The 23,663-nt window shown below is 34.5% G+C and overlaps 1 protein-coding gene across 1 annotated transcript in view; it reads right to left on the bottom strand.

Moving 5' to 3' along the window:
- Positions 1 to 23,663, bottom strand: part of LOC138329272 (glutamate receptor ionotropic, kainate 2-like) — a 130,778-nt gene that overhangs the window by 28,320 nt on the left and 78,795 nt on the right. The window contains exon 2 of the mRNA XM_069276137.1: positions 3,852 to 4,010. Coding sequence (XP_069132238.1) covers positions 3,852 to 4,010 — 159 coding nt within the window. The remainder of the gene's footprint in view (positions 1 to 3,851; positions 4,011 to 23,663) is intronic.

Raw genomic sequence — 23,663 nt, 5'->3', positions numbered from 1 at the left:
AAAGCTTCCGTAGATCACTAAGGTCAGTCGCGACAGAATGACCCTGTAGCGACTTGTGAGTAATCACAAGTGACGTCCCTTATATCTCTCGTGCGCACGCGAGAAGAGTTGTATAATTGTAAGATATGGCTGACCGAGGATACAACTCTGAGTCAATGCCGCTTTCACTTATTTGCAATTGATTTACGTTGGTAATAAGAAAACGGTATTACGATTCTTATTAGACCTAAAAATTTAAATATGTATCGAAATTACATGATATTTTCTTTTTCCAATTCATAGTATAAGATTAAACTTTCAGAGTAACATATATGTACGGAAGCGTATTAGGCTCACATAGGAAAATATCTTTCAGGACAACGAAAATGTTTTATTTGGCGGTCGCAAAATAAAACATTTCGGTTTTCCTGTAAAATATTTTCCTATATGAGCCTAATATGCTTCCGTATATATGAAGACAATTTAACGTCAACGAAAGAACCCCGTCAGCGTGTAAAACTCATGGACATGGATATCAATATTTTCACATATATTGGTATTCCTATGATATATCCATCGTGGGTAGTCCTGCTCCCCCTCCTTTCGAACCAAGTTAAAACAGCCTATGACAAGTTGTAATTTCTAACCACATTTCAAATAGTGTAAGTAATTTTACTTAAAGGCTAAGATGTAATAAGGGTGTACATTTGTAATATCATTATTTCTATGTCGATATGAGGTTAATCTTGTGCTGGGCTTGTTGATAACGTTGTTGGTATTTCGATATTTCAGAGTTACTTCCCTTTGTTTCGCTCAATCATTATAGCCGTAACTTATCAGACTCTATGCGTGTTGAGATAACGCACACAATTCTGATTTTAAAACCGATACTTAACTAGTTATACTAAAATTCACTATAAGGAAATTTGTTTATATTTGTCTTTTATCGTGTTTTACATTTAGAATGCAATGTTTTGCTATTAATTAACAACCATTGGGATGAATATATGGCGTATAGCTTTGAGGTTTACAATATATCTTACATAAGAAATAACTTGAAAACACAATAATGTCCGCGTTGAGAAGCAGCAGGTCGGCATTGGAATCATACAAGTCTGTTATCTGTTAACATAAACTCGGACATAACTATAAAGAACAATACCGCCACACACAATAGATGGAATCGCCAATAATACATCTCCTAATTTCTCCAGTACGTACGGATATATCTTCAACATGACGTATATCGCTGTTTTAATATGTTGAATAAGCACGGCATGGCGATAAGCAGCCATTAGTTTTTAATTTCATATATAGCTGTTATTGATCCAGTCAAACAAACTGTTGCTGAATATCAACAATGTAAACGTTATCAAGTCCAGACATCCGTGTTTAAAATACATTGAAATATCAATGATGTTGTGCTTTACTGTTCGCATGATTTGTTGTAACCGTTTAACAATCGTATGCGAGGATGGACGGCATTTATGTACCGGGGATCACAGCGGTATCAGAGTGCCCTAAAATCTAATTCTATAACTAAATGATAAACTTCTAGGAAAACTCCCCATATTACATCAGCTGTCAATCGGAATCGCTAACACGCGGTGAAAATTCTCCCTAGGCTCGGTGATATTTATTGAATTTGACTGAGGTCATTTGAACACGGAACTCAATTGTCCTCATGTTGCAATGTTTTCACATACAGCGTTAATCAGAACATACATCAGGTCGATGGATTTCGCCGAATCCCCGGTGTTTCCCGAGGAGTCCGCCGATGACTTGGGATAAGACCGTTCCAGGGCGGTATTCCTACAATCAGTTTATCAAAAATTCCCAAAGTGTGTGCATGTCCACTGTAGGGGTATTATCATTTCACCAAGTAAGCATACAAGTTATTGAATTAGTCTAAAAGGTTTGTAATTGATTATACCCATTTACTCCGTCAGTGTCCAGGGTACTCATTGTCATAGCGATCCCCGTCACAGCAGCCAACCTACGACCGCCTGACCAATACAGACACATACGACTTCATCATATTCATATCTTATTAAACGATGTTCATCGAAATCATATACCTAATCATATTGTGAAGATTTTTTTTATATTCATGTCTAATTGCTTTATTCATATCAAAACCCAGCAGAGCATATTGGAGAGATAATGCAAGAACCTAACCATGCTGGGCACCATAGAAGAGAAATTGTCCTCGGCGGATCATCTTGAATATCTGAGTTGAACTGGCGAGGTTAATTGGTCCGAATGACTGATTGGAGGAAACAGTGGTCAAGGCAGGTCAGATACTGACACCAGTATCAACACCTAGAGCACCGAGGACACCGATCGGACCTTCCTCGTATTTCAATGATTCGCACAAATCGCTTCTTCTTCGTACAGTTTCCATAATGTAATCATGACACGTGTGTGGATTGTTCTCTATGGTAATGTATTTAAATTGGGTGAATGTAAAAACGATCCGCCATATTCTCTCAGGTTGTATTAGCGACAGGAAGTGACAGGAACTTATAAAACATTATGATGACAGGTAAGAAGGCCTCTTCTATGTTGGTAGTTATACACTAATGAAACTAAAATTGTGAAATACATGCATACTAAAGTTGATTGATAGAAAATCACGCCTAATTTGTTCCTATTCGGATATAAATACTTTAAATGTACGACAGACACTAATGCATGAACGAAGGTCATTGATACACAATATTCGGACAAAATATTGTCAAGGTTATATACAAATGCATTGTTTTTATGCACTGCTACTTCAGAAAGATGCGTCAACACTGAATCAAAATACTTGTAAATGGAACACGGCAGATGTATTTAATCACGTCTGACACACTACAAGTGTAGTTCTATGTCGTACAGCTCATTGTTGACAGGCTTGCCTTGGAAACCTAATCGTTTACCTACCGAAATGACAGCAGCTATTTCTATATCATAACGCACACTCAAAGATAATTAGATTATCCTACTACGATAGCTATGACAAAAAATGAATTTCACGGGAATTGTCTGTCCAAAATATTTAACAGTTCTTAAATGTAAAAAAACAACAAATGTTTTCACAACTCTTGAAAACAGTGCAGGCCCCTGAAAGGAGGCTTTTGCCACTGGCGTTTCTGTTCGGTTCGAGTTTCTGTAACTGACATCGGGTAACAAGTGCGTTGTTTCTTGGAAAATAGAAGCCGTTTATATCATGCCATGCTTTCAAACCAAATCTATCAACGTATGTCAGTCCACGGTGGGGGGCGAGGGAAATTCGATAAACTACTCTATCTTTCAGATTCCCTATAGGCATATACGACAGGAGGAGGAAGTTGTCATTTGTACTGCCAATTCCACTGGCAAGAGATCAGTGTTGGCACGATAAGGTCAGCGGATCCTTACCAAACTTATATAGTATGTAGAATTCTGCTTCACTCCTACAGAGATATGGACATGCACATGTTTGTTTCAAACCTCTCATATTTCTGATTTAGACTTCGGTATGAATATACATTAATTTCCGTTTCAGCAGATCATTTATCAAATTCAATATATTTTAGTATTTATCACAAGGACTTGTTCACTATAACGAGGAGTTTGGTTCAATGTTAAATGACTTTAAATTCCTTTTCTACAAAAGTTAATGATTTCCTAGGTGCCATGATAAATATCATGAGCTACAATAATGTTATAATATATACTAGCGTGTATCTGATTGGCACCAAATATTTGCATTACACATAATTTTCAGTAAAATAGTAAAATGATTGAATAATAGAATCATGTTTAATTTTCTTCGGAACAGTTCTCCACACACTTGTAAAATACATATATAATTGGCTTGTCGGTTAATGGAAAAGTCTACCTACCTTCTTTAGAAGACAAAAACGTATCTTTTGTGGGGAGTTTTCGTGTTTCGTAGTGTAGCTTTGTATTGCGGAGTAGGCTTCGTTCGTGGTTTATTCTGTAAACGGAATACTTGAATGTATTTTCTGTCGTTTCCAATTCGTCGTCACCGAATAACCCACCTGAAAACATAAAAACGGATTATTTTAATGTAATGATAATATAAACAAACAAGCAAACAGCAAGGATACGATCGTTTAAAAAATCGCGTATCATTAATGGAGATAGGCATTACGTATTTTAGGATCTTAGTATTTATTGGTTTAGAGTCGTAATAATAGCCAGGATCAGTTAAGACCGTGTCGGGTGTTTGAGGTGGATGAAAGAAAAGTCAAGTACATATAAAAAAGTTAGAGAAATATGAGAAAGAGAAGAGTATTGTCATTAACACTAAATCAACATTGAAACATCATTTTTATTTATATTTCCTGTTGAATATACTTAAAAAGAAGTTTAATGTACACGTAATTCAACAAACCAATTATTTGATAGTACAAAATCACTACGCGTTTACAGGGGAAGGAATGCTACGTACTACATATAGTTCCAAGCCACTGTAAGAAATAATTATATATCTAAAGTATTTGCTTGTTGCAGAATTCGGACTGTAAAGTCTGTTTGCGTCTGTATAGGAAACAACGTAATAAAGCAGTTCAAGGCGTCAATGTATGCATGCGTCTTAATTAGAATTCTCGTAGCCACCGCTAGAGGCCAAGAAGACAACGCCCACCATGAATAGCAGCCAAGTCATTTGGAAGGATAACAGAGCCCATACATATTGTGAACAGACAAACCCTGAAGGATGGTATTCTATTCTTTACACAATAATACACCAGACATCTATGTTTTTTCTATAACGTTATGTAGTTTCCTATATTTTAGTCGAGCTTCCTTCAAAATTGTTTGACTCGAAAATTATATTTTTATTCCAATGTAGTTTGGTTGTCTCAGATAATATTTGGATTTATATTGAAATGCATTTTAGACTACTCGCATATTTTGACAACATTCCAAATCAACACACAGTCGAAACTCATTGACCAGTTTGAAATTTCCCAAAACAAATTCCATGGTTGGGCATTTGACATGATAAAAATAGAAGTCACGAATTAACAACTTATCATTCGCATAGAACTTATATCACACTTTACGAGATTATTTGCGTCATTAAAGGATGCTTTACACGAGGATGGCTTCAGCGCGATTTAACTTTGACATTAGAATTATCCGAAGGTAAACATAATATTAAAAACATGATTAAAATGTCCTTTATTTGGAAACTAAACTATCGTGATTAATACATGTATCTCGGTAACTCACTGCCAGGGGTTGACAAAGAGAAGAGATTAATTTGGATTGAATTGGACTGAACCTATATCAAAGCTGACATTCGCAAGTTTAAAACATTCGTGTTGGGATAAAACATCTTTTTACAAAACAAAACAATGTCCGCAAATTTAATATGGGTATCTGGAAACCATTTGAAAGAAAAATAATTATTCTTAACTCAACATCTTAACTCGCATTGCCAATTTGCAATGACGTTTGGTGGAGTTAGATATTAAGACAAAGATTAAGATTATGCAATTGTAAAATAGAGATGAAAAGTTCGAGAATGAAAACCTACAATCATTTTTAAATCGCTAAGTTTGAAGAAAACATTAATTTGAATAAACGTACAATGTAACATACGGAAATATAATACAAAAGAAAGTAAGGAAATAAGTTTTCTAGGGCATACGTTTGGTAGTAAATCTTTTCAAGTGTATAAATATGTTTATGTTGATGATGCCTCGTAACTTTCATATGCCGATACTCTTGGGAATTGTTTATTTCAGAACAAGCTGAAACAATATCAAGTTAAATATTTCAAAACCTGTTAACGACGTTTTGAAAAAGGTAAGAACAATGTTTACCAAGGGGTGAAATGTGCAAAACAGTCTTCATTTCGTGTAAATTTACAAGATTTCTAAAATCTTAAGATGTCATAATAAATATTACGTATAATGCTGCTTTAGTGAGCCTTCGTTTTGAGGATGGGTAATTAACAGTTGTAAACACGCCCGATAGACCCATCGCCCACTTTAAAAATCGTGGTCTTAATTATTAGTTTGGAAACAATCTGTTTGTTCTTTTTTGATTATGACAAATATTCGTCGTGAACAACTGTTTCTACTTAGTTCATGTAATTGTAGAATGACCCAGTGTTATAGTGTTCAAAAGCTAACTTTGAAGAAGTGTTTACCGACACAAGGTTGCATTTTCAAGATTTTATTAAAAACGGAATGAATTTTTATTTTAAGATAGAGAACATGTGAATGAAACGAAATACGTGTCTGGTTTTGTGTGGTCGTTAACAAATTATCATACGTTGACTTCCTGAGCTGTGTGACGCATTGTAATTGAAACAGAGTATATACAGTAAGTAGTAACCATCTTACTTTCCAGATTAAAATCACCAGGAGAAAGTGTGCTGCATTTGATATATTAATGAGACTAAAATAATAGTACTCTGTACAAACAAGTCAATTTTGGAAATATTTCGATTTTCAATGGCGATAAAGTAGTATAGAACCTCAATTGCTTACTTGATATACGAGACATTAGATCGTACAGGGAATCTTGCAAAGACATTCAATGGGGGTAATATCATAAGTCAATGTTTAACGATTAAATATATTTCCATTTAAACTACACATGTCAGATGAACAAAATAGCTTTTTTAAAACTTAAAAAAAATATATATATTTATGTTGTGCGTTTACACAACGTAGAGATTTCAGATAATAAATGGAAGTAAAAGAAGTTAATATTTATTGGACATTATTGATTATTTGGTAAATCCTATACTTCCGTTAAATATGTACACATGTTAACAGAGAGACGCCACTCTGTCAGCCCTCAATATTTCACCAAACACAATTTCATTTATCGTCGTTTTTGGTTCAGTCGGCGCCGCGGAATCAATGCAAGATCTAGCAACCTTGTCATTTCTGAATGTTTATGTTTACGAAAATACGCCAGGAACAAATAAAACATGGCAGGTGATGACAAGCTCCGCGTATTTTGAATGAAATCATAACGGTAGAGCTCCACTGTTCTCTGTCCAAGCTCTGGAATTTAATATGTCACAATGGAACATCTGCGATGGAAAGTTTTTTCTTTGGTGATCAGTCGTTTTTATTACTTTATTGCAGTCAAATGTATTCTCTTTATCATAAGCTGCTTCTGCCTTAGGAAAATGCATATGACCGCCAATGCATTTTTTCAACACATAGTTGTCCGGTAGTATTTTCATACATATACAAGTAACATCAAAAGGGAGATATCGTGTGTTTTTCCTAAATTAAACGCTACCAATTAATTATTCTCACGCTTATTTTAGAAAATACTTTGACGGCTTCAATACATTTACAAATTAGCTCTGTGTAACGTCGAATAAAATCGATAGCCTTTGTTTTTACTAAAATAGTGATCTGTAAGCACGCGCTACGGTAGGTCATTCGATGCCTATTTCGGCTCGTGTGAGTGATGACCTGTGATAAGGCGACTTCCCGTGCCGTACGGTACTCCGGATCCCTTCCTAAGCTTGACACGAGTATTTCCTGCGTTGCGGTATTACCCATGTGACTCCCGTAATGTAAATTGTCCACGCGAAGCCAGTGTGTGTTACTTATATTGTCTACCATGTGTCTCATTCCCGTTATTTGATAAACATTCTACCTGATAAGAACATTTTTTCAACAATATAAAGAAATGCACGTTGTAAATTGAAAGAGAATTTATGTAAGCTAAAATCAGAGTAAAATTCTCATTCAATGCTAAATAAATGTAATCGTGCAATAATAGCGTATATTGCCACGTATCAATAAAAAGGAAGAAAAGAAAAAAAAAGATTGCTTCAGATATAAGTCAGTGCCATAAATACACATGTAACTACCGAAACACCAAGATAGAATTAGTCCGAATTATATCTGTGTATCTTGCATCTAAAATACATGTGATAATGTCTATTTGAAAAATCGCTTATAAACTATATGTATATTAAACTTGAAATGATGATTAAATTTGGAATCTTAATACACCAATATACTATATCTTTTACGCGGTACACTTTGACTGGGGAAGTCGATATTTCTTACTGACGAACAACTAATTGGCTTGAAGCTCCGTTCTACGATGGTAAACACTATAGAAGTTAATACCATAAACTAAAGCACGTAGAGTAATTACCGCCAAGGTCGTGCTATAATCACGGTGATTATGTTTGAATAATGTACACACGATTTGAAATTGTGTTATCAATATCATCTTACCGTTAATTTACATACACATTATGATATCATCTATGTCTATAGTCTAATAGCATTTTCCAAAATTAGGTCAAATTTTCGTCGTTAATCATGGCCGAGACATCGGAGGAAATTATTTCAAGATGTGTTAGTATATAAGTTAGTCGGTGTTTTATATAATTAGATGTATACATTGCTTATTGCATTATTATGTTATTTATATAAACGGAATAAGAGATGAACGCTACGAGTCTATACCAGTGTCCTTGGTGAAAGCTTCTATAGATCAAATGAGATATAATTTACCATGAAGCAACATATTAGTCACAAGACATAGACCGCCGACCTTGTAACGGTCTTATAATTCAAACACAACAGCAGTACCACCAGTGCAAACTGCATCATCAATATTCAATTACCTGGATGGTTTATATCAATTGTTGAAATTGAACTGAATACTTTAACGGTAAAATAACTTTAATGAAAACAAATATTTATCTATGTTTCAATAAAAATAATTGAACTGCGGTTTTTATAAACGCATTGATAGAATATGACGACAATTACCTTATTCATAGGTACAGTTATATTCTGGTATTTGTTTCGTCAAACGTATCTTCTGAATCTTGTTTCATATATAATGAGATGAAAACGGTATAAAGCTAGTACAGTAATTGTCCAACATAAAAGGCCAAAATGAATTAAAAGTAGAAATCAAAAATAATTTTTATGGAATATATATTCAGTCTTCAGTCAAAAAATCACTAACACAACGTGTTCGTCTACATGTTTGTTTACATGTTTCAAACATGTGTGCCCAGTGGAATTGTGTCCGATTATGTTAGTGATCAATAAATATAAGGATATTTAATATTTCGTCTTAACGATGTGATCATAAACTTGAATTTGATACTTTAAATATCCAACAGACACATGGCGCCTTGCCTGATCCGAATTCACAAAATTCATGAACAATTTTTGGGCGAAATATCACAAAGAGACAAATTGATAATATTTCGTACTTACACTTCTATAATTCGCATTAAGTTTGTAACAACATGATATGCATATGCATTTATACTTTTTATTGATTTACAAAGCTATGATCAACAAATATAGACATGGAATGTCTTATCGACGCATTTTCTCGAGAATATATGAGAATCTACAGCGATTTAAGGGACGAGATTGTCCGACACTGATACCTAGCTATATATAGGCCGTCGTAAACTAGAGCTGGTAGATTACATCATACTGTACACTAAAGACAACTGTGTTGACATACAAAGCACCGCTTCACCTTTGCTTTTTTCGGTTTCTACATTGTTATCACACTTTCTACAGAAAAAAACAAACTTTGCTTTCCTAAAAACAACTGCAAGAACAAGTCAACGTGGTGACTATGGCGACAGTAGCATTTATAGAAACTAACTATTTACCAAGGAAGTGATCCGAAACACGTTTTAAATTTTGATAACCCTTTCTATTTCATGTAGTTTCCTTTAAGGTAAGACATCAAAATTGATATAAATATATGATGATATATTTGTATTTTAAACATGCATCTATATTATTTTGCAACCTCTTAGGAACCGAGGAATGATTTGAAAATTTTAATCCTGACGCTACGCTGCAATGATTTATGGCAAGATGTAATGTTAATTATTGATATATTATTGATGTTGTTATCACCCAAAGCCGTGTTACAGCAAAATATAAATAGATGATTAATTATTCAGGGCAACCCAATGTCATATCAGTGCTGTAATGTAATGTTTACGATATTAGTATTTTTGTTAAATGGCTATGCACATTTTCGTCGTATATCAAGCAAGGTTATTACTATGACAAATCATCCTTCAATACATCATCTAATGCGAATTTGTGATGCAAAACAATGGTGATCGTATAGTTTGTGATTGGTCTTTGCTATGCTACCTATGGTATTTGAAAGAATATTTTGGACCATATGCAAAACTATCCATTAGTATGTCCTGCTTGTGAAATATTTAGTTTGTATAGCTTGATCGATGTTTTTTTTTCTCTCTCTCTCTTGTATCTCTGCATTTCATAGTCATCAAAATGTCCTGCAATGTCCGTAGTTGTTGAAAAGTCTGAAAATTCAACCCATTAAAAAATTTCAGCCCAAGTTAATTTGAAATATATTGTCGAATTACATAATTTGGTTTCAGGAAATGAATTTATACAATCACGCATGTTTCTGCCATTAACTGGTAACGTAATAAGCTTGTTTGTAGTTGTGACCATGGAGACCGAGAATTAATTTTGATGTTTAATTTATCGATTGAAGTAATAGATATGTAAAAATATGCAAATTAATCACATTCAGCGTAAACGTTTACATCTTAACTCCATTTATACCCATTCAATTATATCAGCTGAAAATAAAATACCCTTCTGTCTTCTCGACATTGTATGATTCATTTTAAACGAAACCGATTAAATTTATCGAATTTGAATAATCAGAAATTATGGAGCAATTCCGTTAGCAGTCGAGAAGCTATTTTCGTTCTGTAATGAATCTATATGGCCTTATAAGCTCGAGTCATTGTTAGTGTTGAGATCTTGGAATATGGATCGTGCCAATTACATGGTAATATGGTTTTGATATTGTTTTATGTATGATGGGCTATTTCAACATCCTTTCTGTTATACGCTTAGTGTCTGTATTTGCTATTTCCATTATATTCTCACTCTGTAATATGCATTCATTCTTATATTTGGAACGCAACAACCCAGTAACTTCAACAAAATTTCAATAATCTAGAAGAACATAACAACTATATACCACTTATCTATATAATTCAAACAAAATTACCCTATTAGAAAATCGGACATGATAATTAATACCTTACTTATGTATCTTTCATAGTACATCAATCATTTACTAGTTATATGTAACTGAAAGGATATAATATAATGAAGAAATTGAGGGGCCGATGGTATAGTTTTAGTGACATTTTATCTCATTAAAGAATAATTATAACTTCCGAATAAAACTTAATTAAGATTTTCTTCATGGGAGTGGGGAAAAACTGTCGAATTTTGAAATATTCAGGGACAAAAAGAAACTTCAGTTTGTGCTGTAAAAGTACTATTCTGAATGATGGTATCCATACGCCATGTAACTTGATGCTGTTAACTACATCGCATCACTGACAAAACGTTGTGATATCATAAGACTGATAACCTTGACGGTGAAAGCCATTATGAAACGCTCCTGCCGGTAGGCCGTAAAAATATGGATCTGCTTTAGTTTAAAGCACTGCTTTAAGTGATGCTTTCGCAAACAATTAAGCTATTTGTCATTTCCGAAAAGGGGCAAACAACGTCAGCTATCTATCACTAACGTGTTGACTCCCCCAGCAATATCTCAGTGTTCGCAATATGCGCCTCATTGTACGTTACGAAGTTATAACAAACTCGAGCTGGTGGCTGTGAAAAACCATTTTGTGCATTAACAGTAGTTTGTTTCAGGGTTTGAAGCACATATGATCTCATCTTTATCATTTTTTAGTTCCGACTTTTTTATATAGATATAAATCAGAAATTGATTTTGTAAGATTTTGTATCTTATGTTTTAAGCCTTAAAGCATCAGTAAGTCATTATACATTCATTACTTAACAGACCAGAACAGATATCGAATATGAAAATAAACTTATATCACTGAAAAAGGCAACAAGGAAACAACATTGAGTTTAAATAATTAAAAATTAGGTCAAAGTACTCTTTATATCTTATATGAAGTACGAACAACAGTACAACCAACCTATATGCCAAAATGCATCAGAAAAGATGAAAAAGTGAGGAAAATTCATTTGCATAGTCTGGAATAGGAACTGGACTTAAATTCATGGATGAAATTATCGATGTGTTCTCGGAAAAATCACTACATTAATATGCAACTAAATATAAACAGGTGTGGATACCGCGTCACCAGCAATAAGAGGATACCAACGACTTCTCTAGGTTAAGATCTCTTTGAGTTATTCCAGATTTACTCGATGTCAAGTCAATCCGGTCAGTATCATTTTTGTTTTGTTTTATTTTCAAAATGGCGGACTTTTTTTTTGCAGAATTACCTTTTGTACAGGACAAAGCAACATATTTTAATAGCACAAATAATTGTTGACCAGCACCACACTTCAGGATTGGATACGTAATAAACTGCCTTGATGTTGTTTTCATTGAAAATTCGTCACTACGAAATTATATATTAATCGAAAACAAATTCAGTAACTATTAATTCTCTGATGCCTCCTGATACACTAGTTGGAGGCCATTATGAATGGGCAGATATCCTAATATCATTATCCTACAGCGTTGTCAAGTGCTATATTGACCAGTCTCTAACAAAATAGCTGCCCTGTCCATTCATTTAGCACTAATGCCCTAGTGTAACTGACGGGATATTTGTTTCCCCGTCTCCTCCGTTATAATTAGGCTCTCTATCTCCATTCCTTGTCTATTGGTGCCGTATTTAGACAAAGCATTGTTTGTGCTCAATCTATGTGTAGAGCTGTATGTCAGGCATTATTATATTACACAGGAAGTGGTTCCATAGTGAAACAGAAAGTAAATCACATTGTCAACACATTATGATATAATCATAACATTGTGTCTATATCAATTCTATGAGTTATTAGGAGTACAAAAGGCTCCAGACATACGATGCGATAGACCAATGCCATTGATCTACAGTATAAGTAATTGGTATCAATATCACATAATGAAGTTACAATTTTTCCCACATGTAAATGGCGAAACGATATTCAAAACCTGATAATAAATACACAACAGCAATCATATTATCGAGCAAATATAAATATTATATAAGTAACGCATAATATTTTAAATAAAGTTTTATTGCATCAAAATAAAAGCCTAAAATAATAGGCAATTAACCAATGTTATCCTTTACTCAATAAGGTGTATGCCACGGAGCTGCCATTTTGGCAATAATCAGACGATTAATTACGACATAACTGACATTATCCAGTTATAATTTGATTGTAGCCTTTTCAACTGGACATTAAAATATAACAAAAAAATATAAATCATGAAGTTTCTGATATCTAAAGTCGCAGTCGCATTAGTGACATTTTTCGATATATCCTGGTTTAAGTGTCAAATTGAAGGAAGCTTATCGAAAAAAGATACAGTGCTTCCTCGTGCTACATCAATTACATATGTGGTTGTTGTTTACTCGCTAATTAGCCGATGGTTCTCCTTTATTTAACTCGAAATTTTACGGTCGATTGGAATGATGACACCTGTTTGTATGTTGTAATGACTTATTTACTAATTTAGCTATTGCGGTATTGGCAGTCAAGCTAGGTTGCACGTACAATTAATAATATATTACAAGCTGAAATTCCGAAACAATTACCTATGCAGTAATTGGATTTTGTTGACGCCAGGTGATATAGTTAATTCATGTTCCCTGTTAAAAACAACAGTAACCAAACCCCACCTTCGATGCTAGCAGCGGGAATAGCCTTATTCTTTTGCATGATGAGTGGTCGGGAATAGCGATACCGGTGTTACATCATAACAGTGTAAAACATATGGAATCATTGAAGACGTACAGGGATCAAGTGGTGACTGAAAACAGGAGTTTCTTAATTAAAACCACGGACTTGCAACTAACGTTGGTCTCTTACATAAAAGTCATAGATGTTAAATCATTTGTAATCGTTTTCTTCTTCTGCTAAACGACAATTAGGCGACATAATTTGTAAAATAATTTTTAAAAACGGTGCAACTGTAATTGCTTGGAGCTCTGATACAATTCAGGAATTACATCTCCATATTATATGGGACAAAGAAGTAATTCAAAGCGTGCAGACAAAAATTGTCAAATTTTCAAGCCGATCTGCCCCTTTTTCAAGACACACAAAACGAACACGATTACATAATATGATACGAACAGTAATATATAGTTGCACAATGGAGCGCAATTAACCTTTCAGCAAGTGGCAGATATACATAAAAGAAAAGATATGCATTTTAACAGAGCAATTGAGATGTCAAATATATTGCGAAGCTTGCAAACATTGTAGAAAAATATAGAAACGAGGCAACTGTTGAGATACGACCTTTAATTATCCTTGTATGAAAAGTGCTTATACAGAGTACGGGTGAACCCCAGTCTAACCTTCTTACTACCACTCAGGATACAAGGATGAACATCGGTATACTCTGATTTATTATGCATGCCTTCCTTAACTTGTGTACTAATTTGTAATTATAAGAACCTCCAGTAGCTATTGTGGCGATATAATTGTAAATTAGCAAAGGATGGCGAACTGTGTTGTAATTAGACAGTCGTTAACCTTTCAATATTAACCACACTCTTTGAATAAATGGTGTTTTGACACAAAGATTACCTTACTCTCGGTGATTCAGTTTGCAGAAACAGGTATGTGTTTAGTTTGTTGCTCGTATACTAAGCTGTTAGATGGTGATGTAGAATTACTGACACGTTGTTCTTTGTAGAACACTTTAAAAAGTTAAAAAAACCCAGATAGATGAATAAATTAACCATACATAGAAAATCAGTTTCTAAAATAAACAAAATAATTATCAATGAATGATGGAGTTCAGTCCTTTGACGGCTTTCATTTGAAAGGCGACAATGTAAGGCAAGCTTTCTGTTCATTGCTTCTTATCAAATCACTGTCTGATATTCTCCATTAGATTTTACTGATATTCCCCGTTAGATTTTACTTAAATGTTTTGTCTTCTGAATGTGCCTTTTCAGGAACCAAACTCTCTTCACCAATGTGGTTTTTTATCACAGGGCCTAACGAAGAAGGAATATAGTTATATCTCTTAAACATTATACGTCATTACCATAAATCAGGATATATATATAGTGTATACGACACCTGTTTATTATTAAGGCAGTTACCCCTTATTAGCAGTTAAAGCTACGTTTGATACCATGTGGTGCTTGTTTGTACTTCGCTGACTTTTCCTACCTCGTTCTATGACTAGGACAGTGCAATGCCTTATCAACGAATCAGTAACCTGTCATCATTTGCAATGGGGGTGGTGTGACTGCTATATCAATTAGCACAGCCATACAATATCAGGGAAATGTGACAAAAACTTCATAAAGACGCGTATTTGATTATTACATACATTGCCAAGGATTCGTTATAGCTTACAGGCTTCTTTCCTCTGAAATTCTGTAGAACATTAAGAGACTCGGATAGTCTTTTATCAGCAGATGTTGATAAACCAGGCTTACATAATGTTCTATAGAGATATTTGAGCGAATGTCAATATAGTTCTTCTGATACATTTCTATTGATGCCAATGTGAATAAAGCCCTTTTCGTCATTGTGCAAGTTAGTGTATGCAATAGAAATATGTAAATACTTTAATACTGCTGTTTTTTATTCACAAAGAATGAACATATTTCATCCACTGCTGTCATATCCCTGTAATTTACTAAATCTACAATATGATTATTTAATTTTATTGTAATCTGATCAGTGACAACCACATTGGATCGAAGAAAAGTGATTTTGAGGACGCCAAATCACTTTTTATTTTTTACTGGAATTTGATGTTGTTGATAAACTGTGAAAGAATACATTTTAAATATTGCATTCAAGTTAGTGAAATAACGCATTAGATATACAAGCTCAAGAAAAAAGGCTTCCCTCAAAAAGATTTAACACATGTCCAACCAAAACTCCACTTTTATTAATGTCGGTACGTGGATTGTTGATTTTATTAGTTTAACAGCCTATTAACAACCATGTTCATGTGTCAATATCTTCGTTACACGGTTTATGTAATAAGACTCTATTTTGAACGATTACATTAAATACTTTAAACCGTTAAAAACCGTTACTAGCAGTTGTTCGTTGTCTTCGCCAACAAACTTTATGACCCTTGATAGGACACTTATATAATTTATAAATCACACGGTTAATTCACCCGATATCACGATAGTGTTTAAAGCAAAGTAACTCTTGATAAATAAAGGTTCTAACTTAAAGCAATCGTAACCCTTCAAATCGAATTAATTTATGTACGTACCAAAACATACAACGATCGATTTAAGACCATCAGCGCTGCTGTGATTTACAGAAATAAAAGTTATATGGCGTAATCTGTTACACACTTTCAATTTTCATCTGTACAAGGAGGTAATCAAGACAATATTATCTCATGTACTTTACACATTTACTTAACATCTATATATATTTATAACTATAAACGTATGTAATACGCGTCATAAAGTATGATAAAGCAGCATGTTAAATTAATTTACATCTAAAGCAATACTGATAACGTGATATTTAAAGTTAAATGATGATCGACGACTTCCAAATATGTAATATTTCCCCTAATAAATAAACGGCGTGAATTTAATCAGTTTCTGTTGGAAAATGTACTTTATGCCTAACTGTGAGCTGTTTCGGATTGTAACTGATAAGACTAGATTGTAAATTATTTAAGAGTACATTATCAACACCTCCATTTCGGTATAGTCTTGGACAGTAGGTATTAATATATAGCAATTTCTTAAGACGTTATGTTTGAAATACAAAGTAATAGGAAATGTCGTGGCAGTGTTTGGGCATAGAAACAATATAGACAATTTTTTTCGTGCATTTTTTTACTTTCTAAGCGAAGTGTCATAATCGTTTGGGTTTCGAAACACAAGTAGAGGGTAATTACGGAATGTCGACATAGCATGGATATCAAGATGGCAGTCAAACAACCTCGTGGAATAGGTTTCTCCCTTAACCTTTAAAAGGGCATGAAAGATTGATTGTTAACGTTTCACCATTGTATATCATTTCGTATCAGTCATTTCTACCATCAAACTGGTCGGATGCACTCTGTGAATTTGGCGCGACGTAATAAAACACATGCATATACTATTTGGTGGAGAAGGAAATCCCTCACTATGACAGAACATATCATTCCTACGCAATCTTTGACATACAATGTTAGCTTTGCAACACCGACTTAGGGCCTATCCTAGAAAAGGTTCAGCCATTCCTCTACACATTTTGGAGGTTTCCCTTCAAGTGCGAGGATCCTCACATCATTTACGTACTGGTGGGCAGACGGCGCACACATTAAAGTCGGTTGAGCACACCAACAACACGTGAAGTGTCTGAGATGTTCGACAGGCCGAGTCATTAGGGTGTTTTCCGACATTTTCGTCACCCTGACCGATCAGTCAGACACTTTACAGGTCCCTTATAAAGCTAATTTCAATCCTTCCTCAGCCACTTCCCGGAGACGTTTCGGCTGATTGATAACGCTCTGCAGACTAGCAGTATGTGCTGTGTCAGTCTAACCATACGTATCTGATGATCGCTTTCGAAAGGAAACCACTAATGTACAGTCGAAGTATGTGTATAGACTGTAAAGTGAAGCTACTAGTATGGAATTACAGTAATCACCTGCAATAACTTTGTTTGCCCAATACGCATTTATAGATCATATAACGTATGTTAGTCTTGGTTAGTAATTCCGTGTTTAAAGGTGTTCTGTATTGGGGAACCATAATTCCTGAAAATCACTCAGAACGCGGAGGAGCAATAATTTTACCAATAAGATTAAAAAAATTAAAATAAAAATATAAGCACTTGTTGTTATATTTACTTTTACAAAACAAGAGTAAAATAAATACCGTATCCAGTTGTTTTAAAGCAAGAATGAAGTAAATACCATAACCAATCTCCACTGGCTATGAGCATTGTGATTTTTATTTCCCATGATTATGGTTGGTTGGTTTAACAACTAGGATCATTTAAGGACGGTTTCCTCCAATTTGCTGTGGGTTTGAATGTCTGTATAATATAGTTTATGAGGCTTTGGTATGCTCATGTTGTGTCTCTATCGAATAGTAGAAACTTCTACCCATTTTGTAGTGCTATCTCACTGAATCATGCCGCCAAAAAGACACCGGACGGCACACCCCACCCGGTCACATTATTCTGACAACGGGCGGACCAGCCGTCCACTTTTCATCATGCTGAGAGATAAACAGGGTCAGAAACTATCAATTTTATAGAATATGGTGGGACTCAGTCACGGGACAGAATTCAAAGCATTCCTCACAGTGGCGGACGTGAATTCAAAGCCAAACATGAGACGTTATGAAGATGAAAGTTATTCATGAAGAAAAGAAAATATAAGATACCAATTTAATCCCGTGTCCCTTTAAGTATCATGCCATGGGGACAAATTTTAATTGTCATGCCCTAACTGCAGGACAGACCATGTACATTGTACATCAATTATATCTTAACTGGTCATTTTAAAAGGCATTTTCCAGTTCGCCCTTATTGACACCCAATTACGTTTACATGAAACCTTTGACACATATAAGAACGGCCAATGAACATTTAAATGGAAATATCTGTCAAATAAGACATTCTAAAATGGGTCACACAGAATATTGTGTTATGACTTTTTTTTAAACTGTACGCGACGCTGAATGGAATGTTTTGCATGTTCACAAGAGGATCTTTCTCGTGTAATGGTAGAGCGGACATTTCGTGTGCGTGTCCTGAAGTACCTAGAAGAGTTTATTGCACTACCCACGGGGCTCTGTTGTTTTGCTGTTTTGTAACTTTATTCTTGTCTTAACCACACGCATATGTAGTGAAAAAATATTTTTTTCTGAATACTACTAAGCATCACAAAACAATGAACACATGGAAGAAATTACCCTTGCTCATTCGAAATTGAACCTGGCGGATTCGTGCTCGTCCACCTATGTCATTTTCTCTTAAATGACGTTACACATGTAAAACTGCCTTGTCTGATAAAATACAGAAAGCCTCAGCATTCTAACATGCAGAATAACATGGCATTGTGTGGATCTTGTTCCAGTGTGGCAGTATTCGAATAATAACAATTTCATTCCTTTTTTTTCGAAATTATTGCATCCTAAGTCAGGAAATATGATGAAGTATATCAAATTAGTGTGGTTCTCACGGTTAAATCTGGCCGAACAGACGAACTTCTATTCCGGCTTAGGACTAGGTGTTATATTTTTTTATCAATTTAACTTTCTATTAACAGCTAAGGTCATGTAGCGACGTGCAAGTTTTGTTGGTGGTGGAAGAAAGCCGGAGTACCCGGAGAAAAACCACCGACAGCTGTCATTACCTGGCAATAACCCCACATGGCATCTGAACCCGAATCAAAGAGGTGGAAGACTTGTGGTAATATTACGGGACATCTTAACCACTCGGCCACCGCGGCCCTTGGTGTTATCAGTAGATATAACTTACTTCATACAAAGTGTGAAACTCATGTTTGTGTCTCTTATAATTACATTTGTATATCAAAATAGACAAAACACAATGCATGTGTACTATACAGAGTTTAAATGCGATACTGACATCAGAATACATTTCGATAAAACATAATTAATAATTTGAACTAGCAGACAAATGGATGACTGACATGTATTGTCGTTCCCTCATGCAATAATTTCATCACAATGGAAGATTAATTTGGCTCTAGGTCAATTTCAGGTGTACAACGCAGTGGTGCCAATAGCATGACGAGCGGGTTATGACACACACTTCATCGAAATCCAACGTCTGTTGCCATATCAAGTACTATTTCTATAGAAAATACATGATGTTGATACTAACACAAACATAGAAACAGGAATGTAAGGATTTTTGCCCGGAGAACGCTACAGTAATCCAGCGATTGATTGTGAAGTAGTGCATTCATCACCCGTGCTGGTCAGGGGCAGTGTTTGTCTGTAGGAAGGTGCCAAGCATCTTTGGTTGTGATGGTTGGGCTAGCAATGTAACCCTTGTGTATTTTAGTTGTGTCATAAGTATGGCTGAATTCATGACAGACACGCGACGTCAGCCACACTTTTGAATTTGGTGCTTATAAGGTTATGTAAAGCCAATCCGTGGAAAGTAGAAGATTGATATATGAGTTGTCGAAACAAATGAAATAAATTAGCTTAAAATTGATCTAAAGAACCGACATAAAACATATTCATGATGAAGGTGATCTGATTGCCATAATATAGTGATAAATGTCCATAACAAATATACGATATTTCACCCTGGTGAAATACCGAGACTCTAGCAGCAAAGTCAGTCACGATATTAACTCTTATCTGAAAGGTTATGGTATTTGCTGATAACAGTATTTTGTTTTCATTTATAGGAATTTCAGGCAACATCAAAGAGATCGACAGGGAAACATATTTACGCAAAAAATACATTACCGAATATCTTTCTTAAAATAAATACACAAATAAAATATGCATGGCAGTTTTCGCTCGGAAGCAATTGCCATTATTGTACAGTTCTGCCTTATTCATTAACCTTTGCCAACTTTATTCTCATCGTAGAGTATGCAGTGAAATTGAGAACGTATCAAAGTAATCAGAAAGGAAGCAAAATTAATTTTATTTGAAACGTTACATGAAACATGATGAAATGTGACACGATGCTGGTGTGTAATTAGACATCACCGGAATTAATTTGTATCCTCTTCTCCTATTGATATAGGTGTTTTTCCCAGAAGACTCCGGGGTGGCCTTCTATTAAACAAAGAGTCTACCTCTCCACTCATTCGTATGACATTTAATGCACTTTTTATTCCTATATACCGTATAAACGCACTATAATACAAGCCATGTTGCAAATCGAATTTGCAGCTGAAACATTCAATATTGTTCTACTACTGTAGAGATGATTGGATTAAAGCCGTTCTTAGATATTAGTTAACATGTACTTTTTTTCAATATATTTGTCTTGTACATGCTTCTAAGACAAATAGAAAAGTACATTAAGAATATGCATATCTGTTGGGTGCGGTGGATACTTAAATCTGACGTTCGTCGAAAAGCTTTCGAGTGGGCTTATGCTCTGAACATTTTTTAGAGAATATAGAATCTGTTTCAAGTTTCTGACATTTATTGACCTTCGTTGTTAGCTGCAAATGCTGTTTACATATTCCAATAATTTTTGTGTTATCTTATTCAGTGTACAGTAAACAATGATATATTTCAGATTTCTAAAAACACTTCAAAGTGAATTGCTGTTGTGTTATGTTTCATTTAGCTTTAATTCTTCATACCACTGAATATTAAGACCTTTAAAAAACTCTTAAAGTCACAGCAATTTGAGCATGAGCATTTACAGAGTATTTTTTACATCATTAAGGCACAAATTAATTATCACCTAAAATGATTGTTTGTTTGATTAGCTTACAGCAGTGTATATGCTATTAACAGTCAGGTATGTTTTTGGTACATTAACAAACCTCTCTATCAAAATTCAATCCAACATACTTGATTATATGCTATTATCAAATAATAAACAATAGACAAAAATCTTTACTAAATGATGTTATATACTGTATATAGTTATAAAACCAATTTTACAAACTATCAATTAAACCCAGGAAGGTTGCCCAAATAGTGAGTTTACAATGACAGTGATGAGTAGCGTACTTATACCTGCAAACAAAAAGGTATATTCCGTTTCTATTGTTCGTACTACACAGGTGTTATTTTCTTCTCAGGACTCCGGAAACTATTTCTGGCAGCCATGACGTTGATGAAGGAATCTTACGTATGTCAGTTTACTGTTACTTCCGCATACATGCTCGATATATACTATGCGAGTGGAGCATGTTTGAGCAAGCAGTCCTCATTCACAGTCACAAAGTATATAGAGCTATGAGGAATATTACATTGTTTCTAATACGAGAAAAATACCACAAAAAACACTAAAATATGTGTACCCCCTTCAGTAATCGTAATAAAATAGAACAGAGATTCACAATGTAATAGATAAAAAATTAATCAGTGTTCAGCGAACAAAAATACAAATAGGTCACTATCGGCATTAGAAATATGAAATACAGGCACAGACATCGTGTTATCGTTACAAAAGCCTAGTAACTAATATAAAAATACTCGAGAAGCAGCTATTCTCCATTCGCTTACAATCATCCTTTTTGCATTTGTTTCGCAATGACATTTTTATCAGATTTGCTGCTACCGATAAAAGTTTTAGTCAAATAAATGAGAAACTGCGTCCATATGTACTATAAACGGTGTGTATGCTTGGCCTAAATTAAGTTAAAATCACTCGGTGCAGGCATGTTTATGATTTAGTATAGCATTTATAGCGAAATCGTGCATATGGAAATCAGGGCGTCAATAGTTTTATATTTCCCATGAGCTCAATTTCTGGATTCGGTTAAAACAAAATAATCGAAAGTGAAAGTAATGTGAGGAACGAATCTCACCTCAACTTCTATTCAAAGGGAACGCTTTATTTCTTCATCACCAATGGACGTATAGGATGCGTTACTGACGAAACACAACCTAACCTCTAGCATAGCCATATCATAAACAAACCAGTGTCTCAACAATATCCATCAGAATAAAAAAATAATTGCAAGCATAAATATCATTGACTCGGGCATCTGATTCCCTTACTCATTTAGCAACCATATTTCGATAAACATGTACCTATACGTTTTCAACTGAAATGTTCTGTTCTTGTTTATTTCTATTGAGATGGTATACAACGTATATGTACCTTAATTTAATACAAAGTAATATTTACCACTTACGTTTTATGTTAGATTAATTAATATTATTCATACTTATTCCATAGAATTTCCTTAACTGCCTCTGAAATATTTCCATACTATTAGGCAATGTCGTAATTCACTTTACCAGGCAATGTTGTCCGGGGCAGTTTGCGGTGCCGGGCTGATACTGCCCAATTACTGCCAATTACCTCTTCTGAGTGAGTAACATCGAGATAACATGGGATGTCTTCTACCCTTTCCCCTCTGTTAATCTTCGCTTATGTTCTTATCCTGACCCCTAACCAAGCTCATTTGCTTTATTGACTGGAAATTTGTATCGGTCAATGTCTCGCCTTGACTTATGTGTCCTTAAATGGTACAAGAGATTCATCGAACGTGATTTTCGCTGAATATCGTCACTGCCAAGGGAAGTACCATTTTGTGTTTCTGTTACAATCACGTGTCTTTGTGTTTTGTGAATCAGTTTTCGAAACGTTCTAGATTATGTTTCACACATCGTTTTGCCTGCATTCATTAATCGGTCAGTTTTGTTAATTCAATTTTATTTCAACATATGTTCTTGTCAACACACAACTTGTTGATCATCACGCAATCAAATTATAGCTAAGTTCTTTCCGTAACAAAAAAAATATAGCATTTATCAAAAATGAATTTTATTCGATGATGGTATCGTTCAATTAATGAGAAAAAATGAAAGTTACATTATAAAAATAATTTGATTGTATGCTTACCAGTCAGTGGTCAGATACTTCTGTCAAATGCATGATAGTACCTGTATAACTAATTGTATGATTACATGTCAGTGGTCAGATACTTCTGTCAAATGCATGATAGTACCTGTATACCTGAATTAAAATTATTTTATT

The sequence above is a fragment of the Argopecten irradians genome, chromosome 1 (assembly GCF_041381155.1).
Source record: "Argopecten irradians isolate NY chromosome 1, Ai_NY, whole genome shotgun sequence".
Classification (NCBI taxonomy): Eukaryota; Metazoa; Mollusca; class Bivalvia; order Pectinida; family Pectinidae; genus Argopecten; species Argopecten irradians.
The sequence above is the reverse complement of the archived record's forward strand: the minus strand, read 5'-3'. Positions and strand labels throughout refer to the sequence as shown.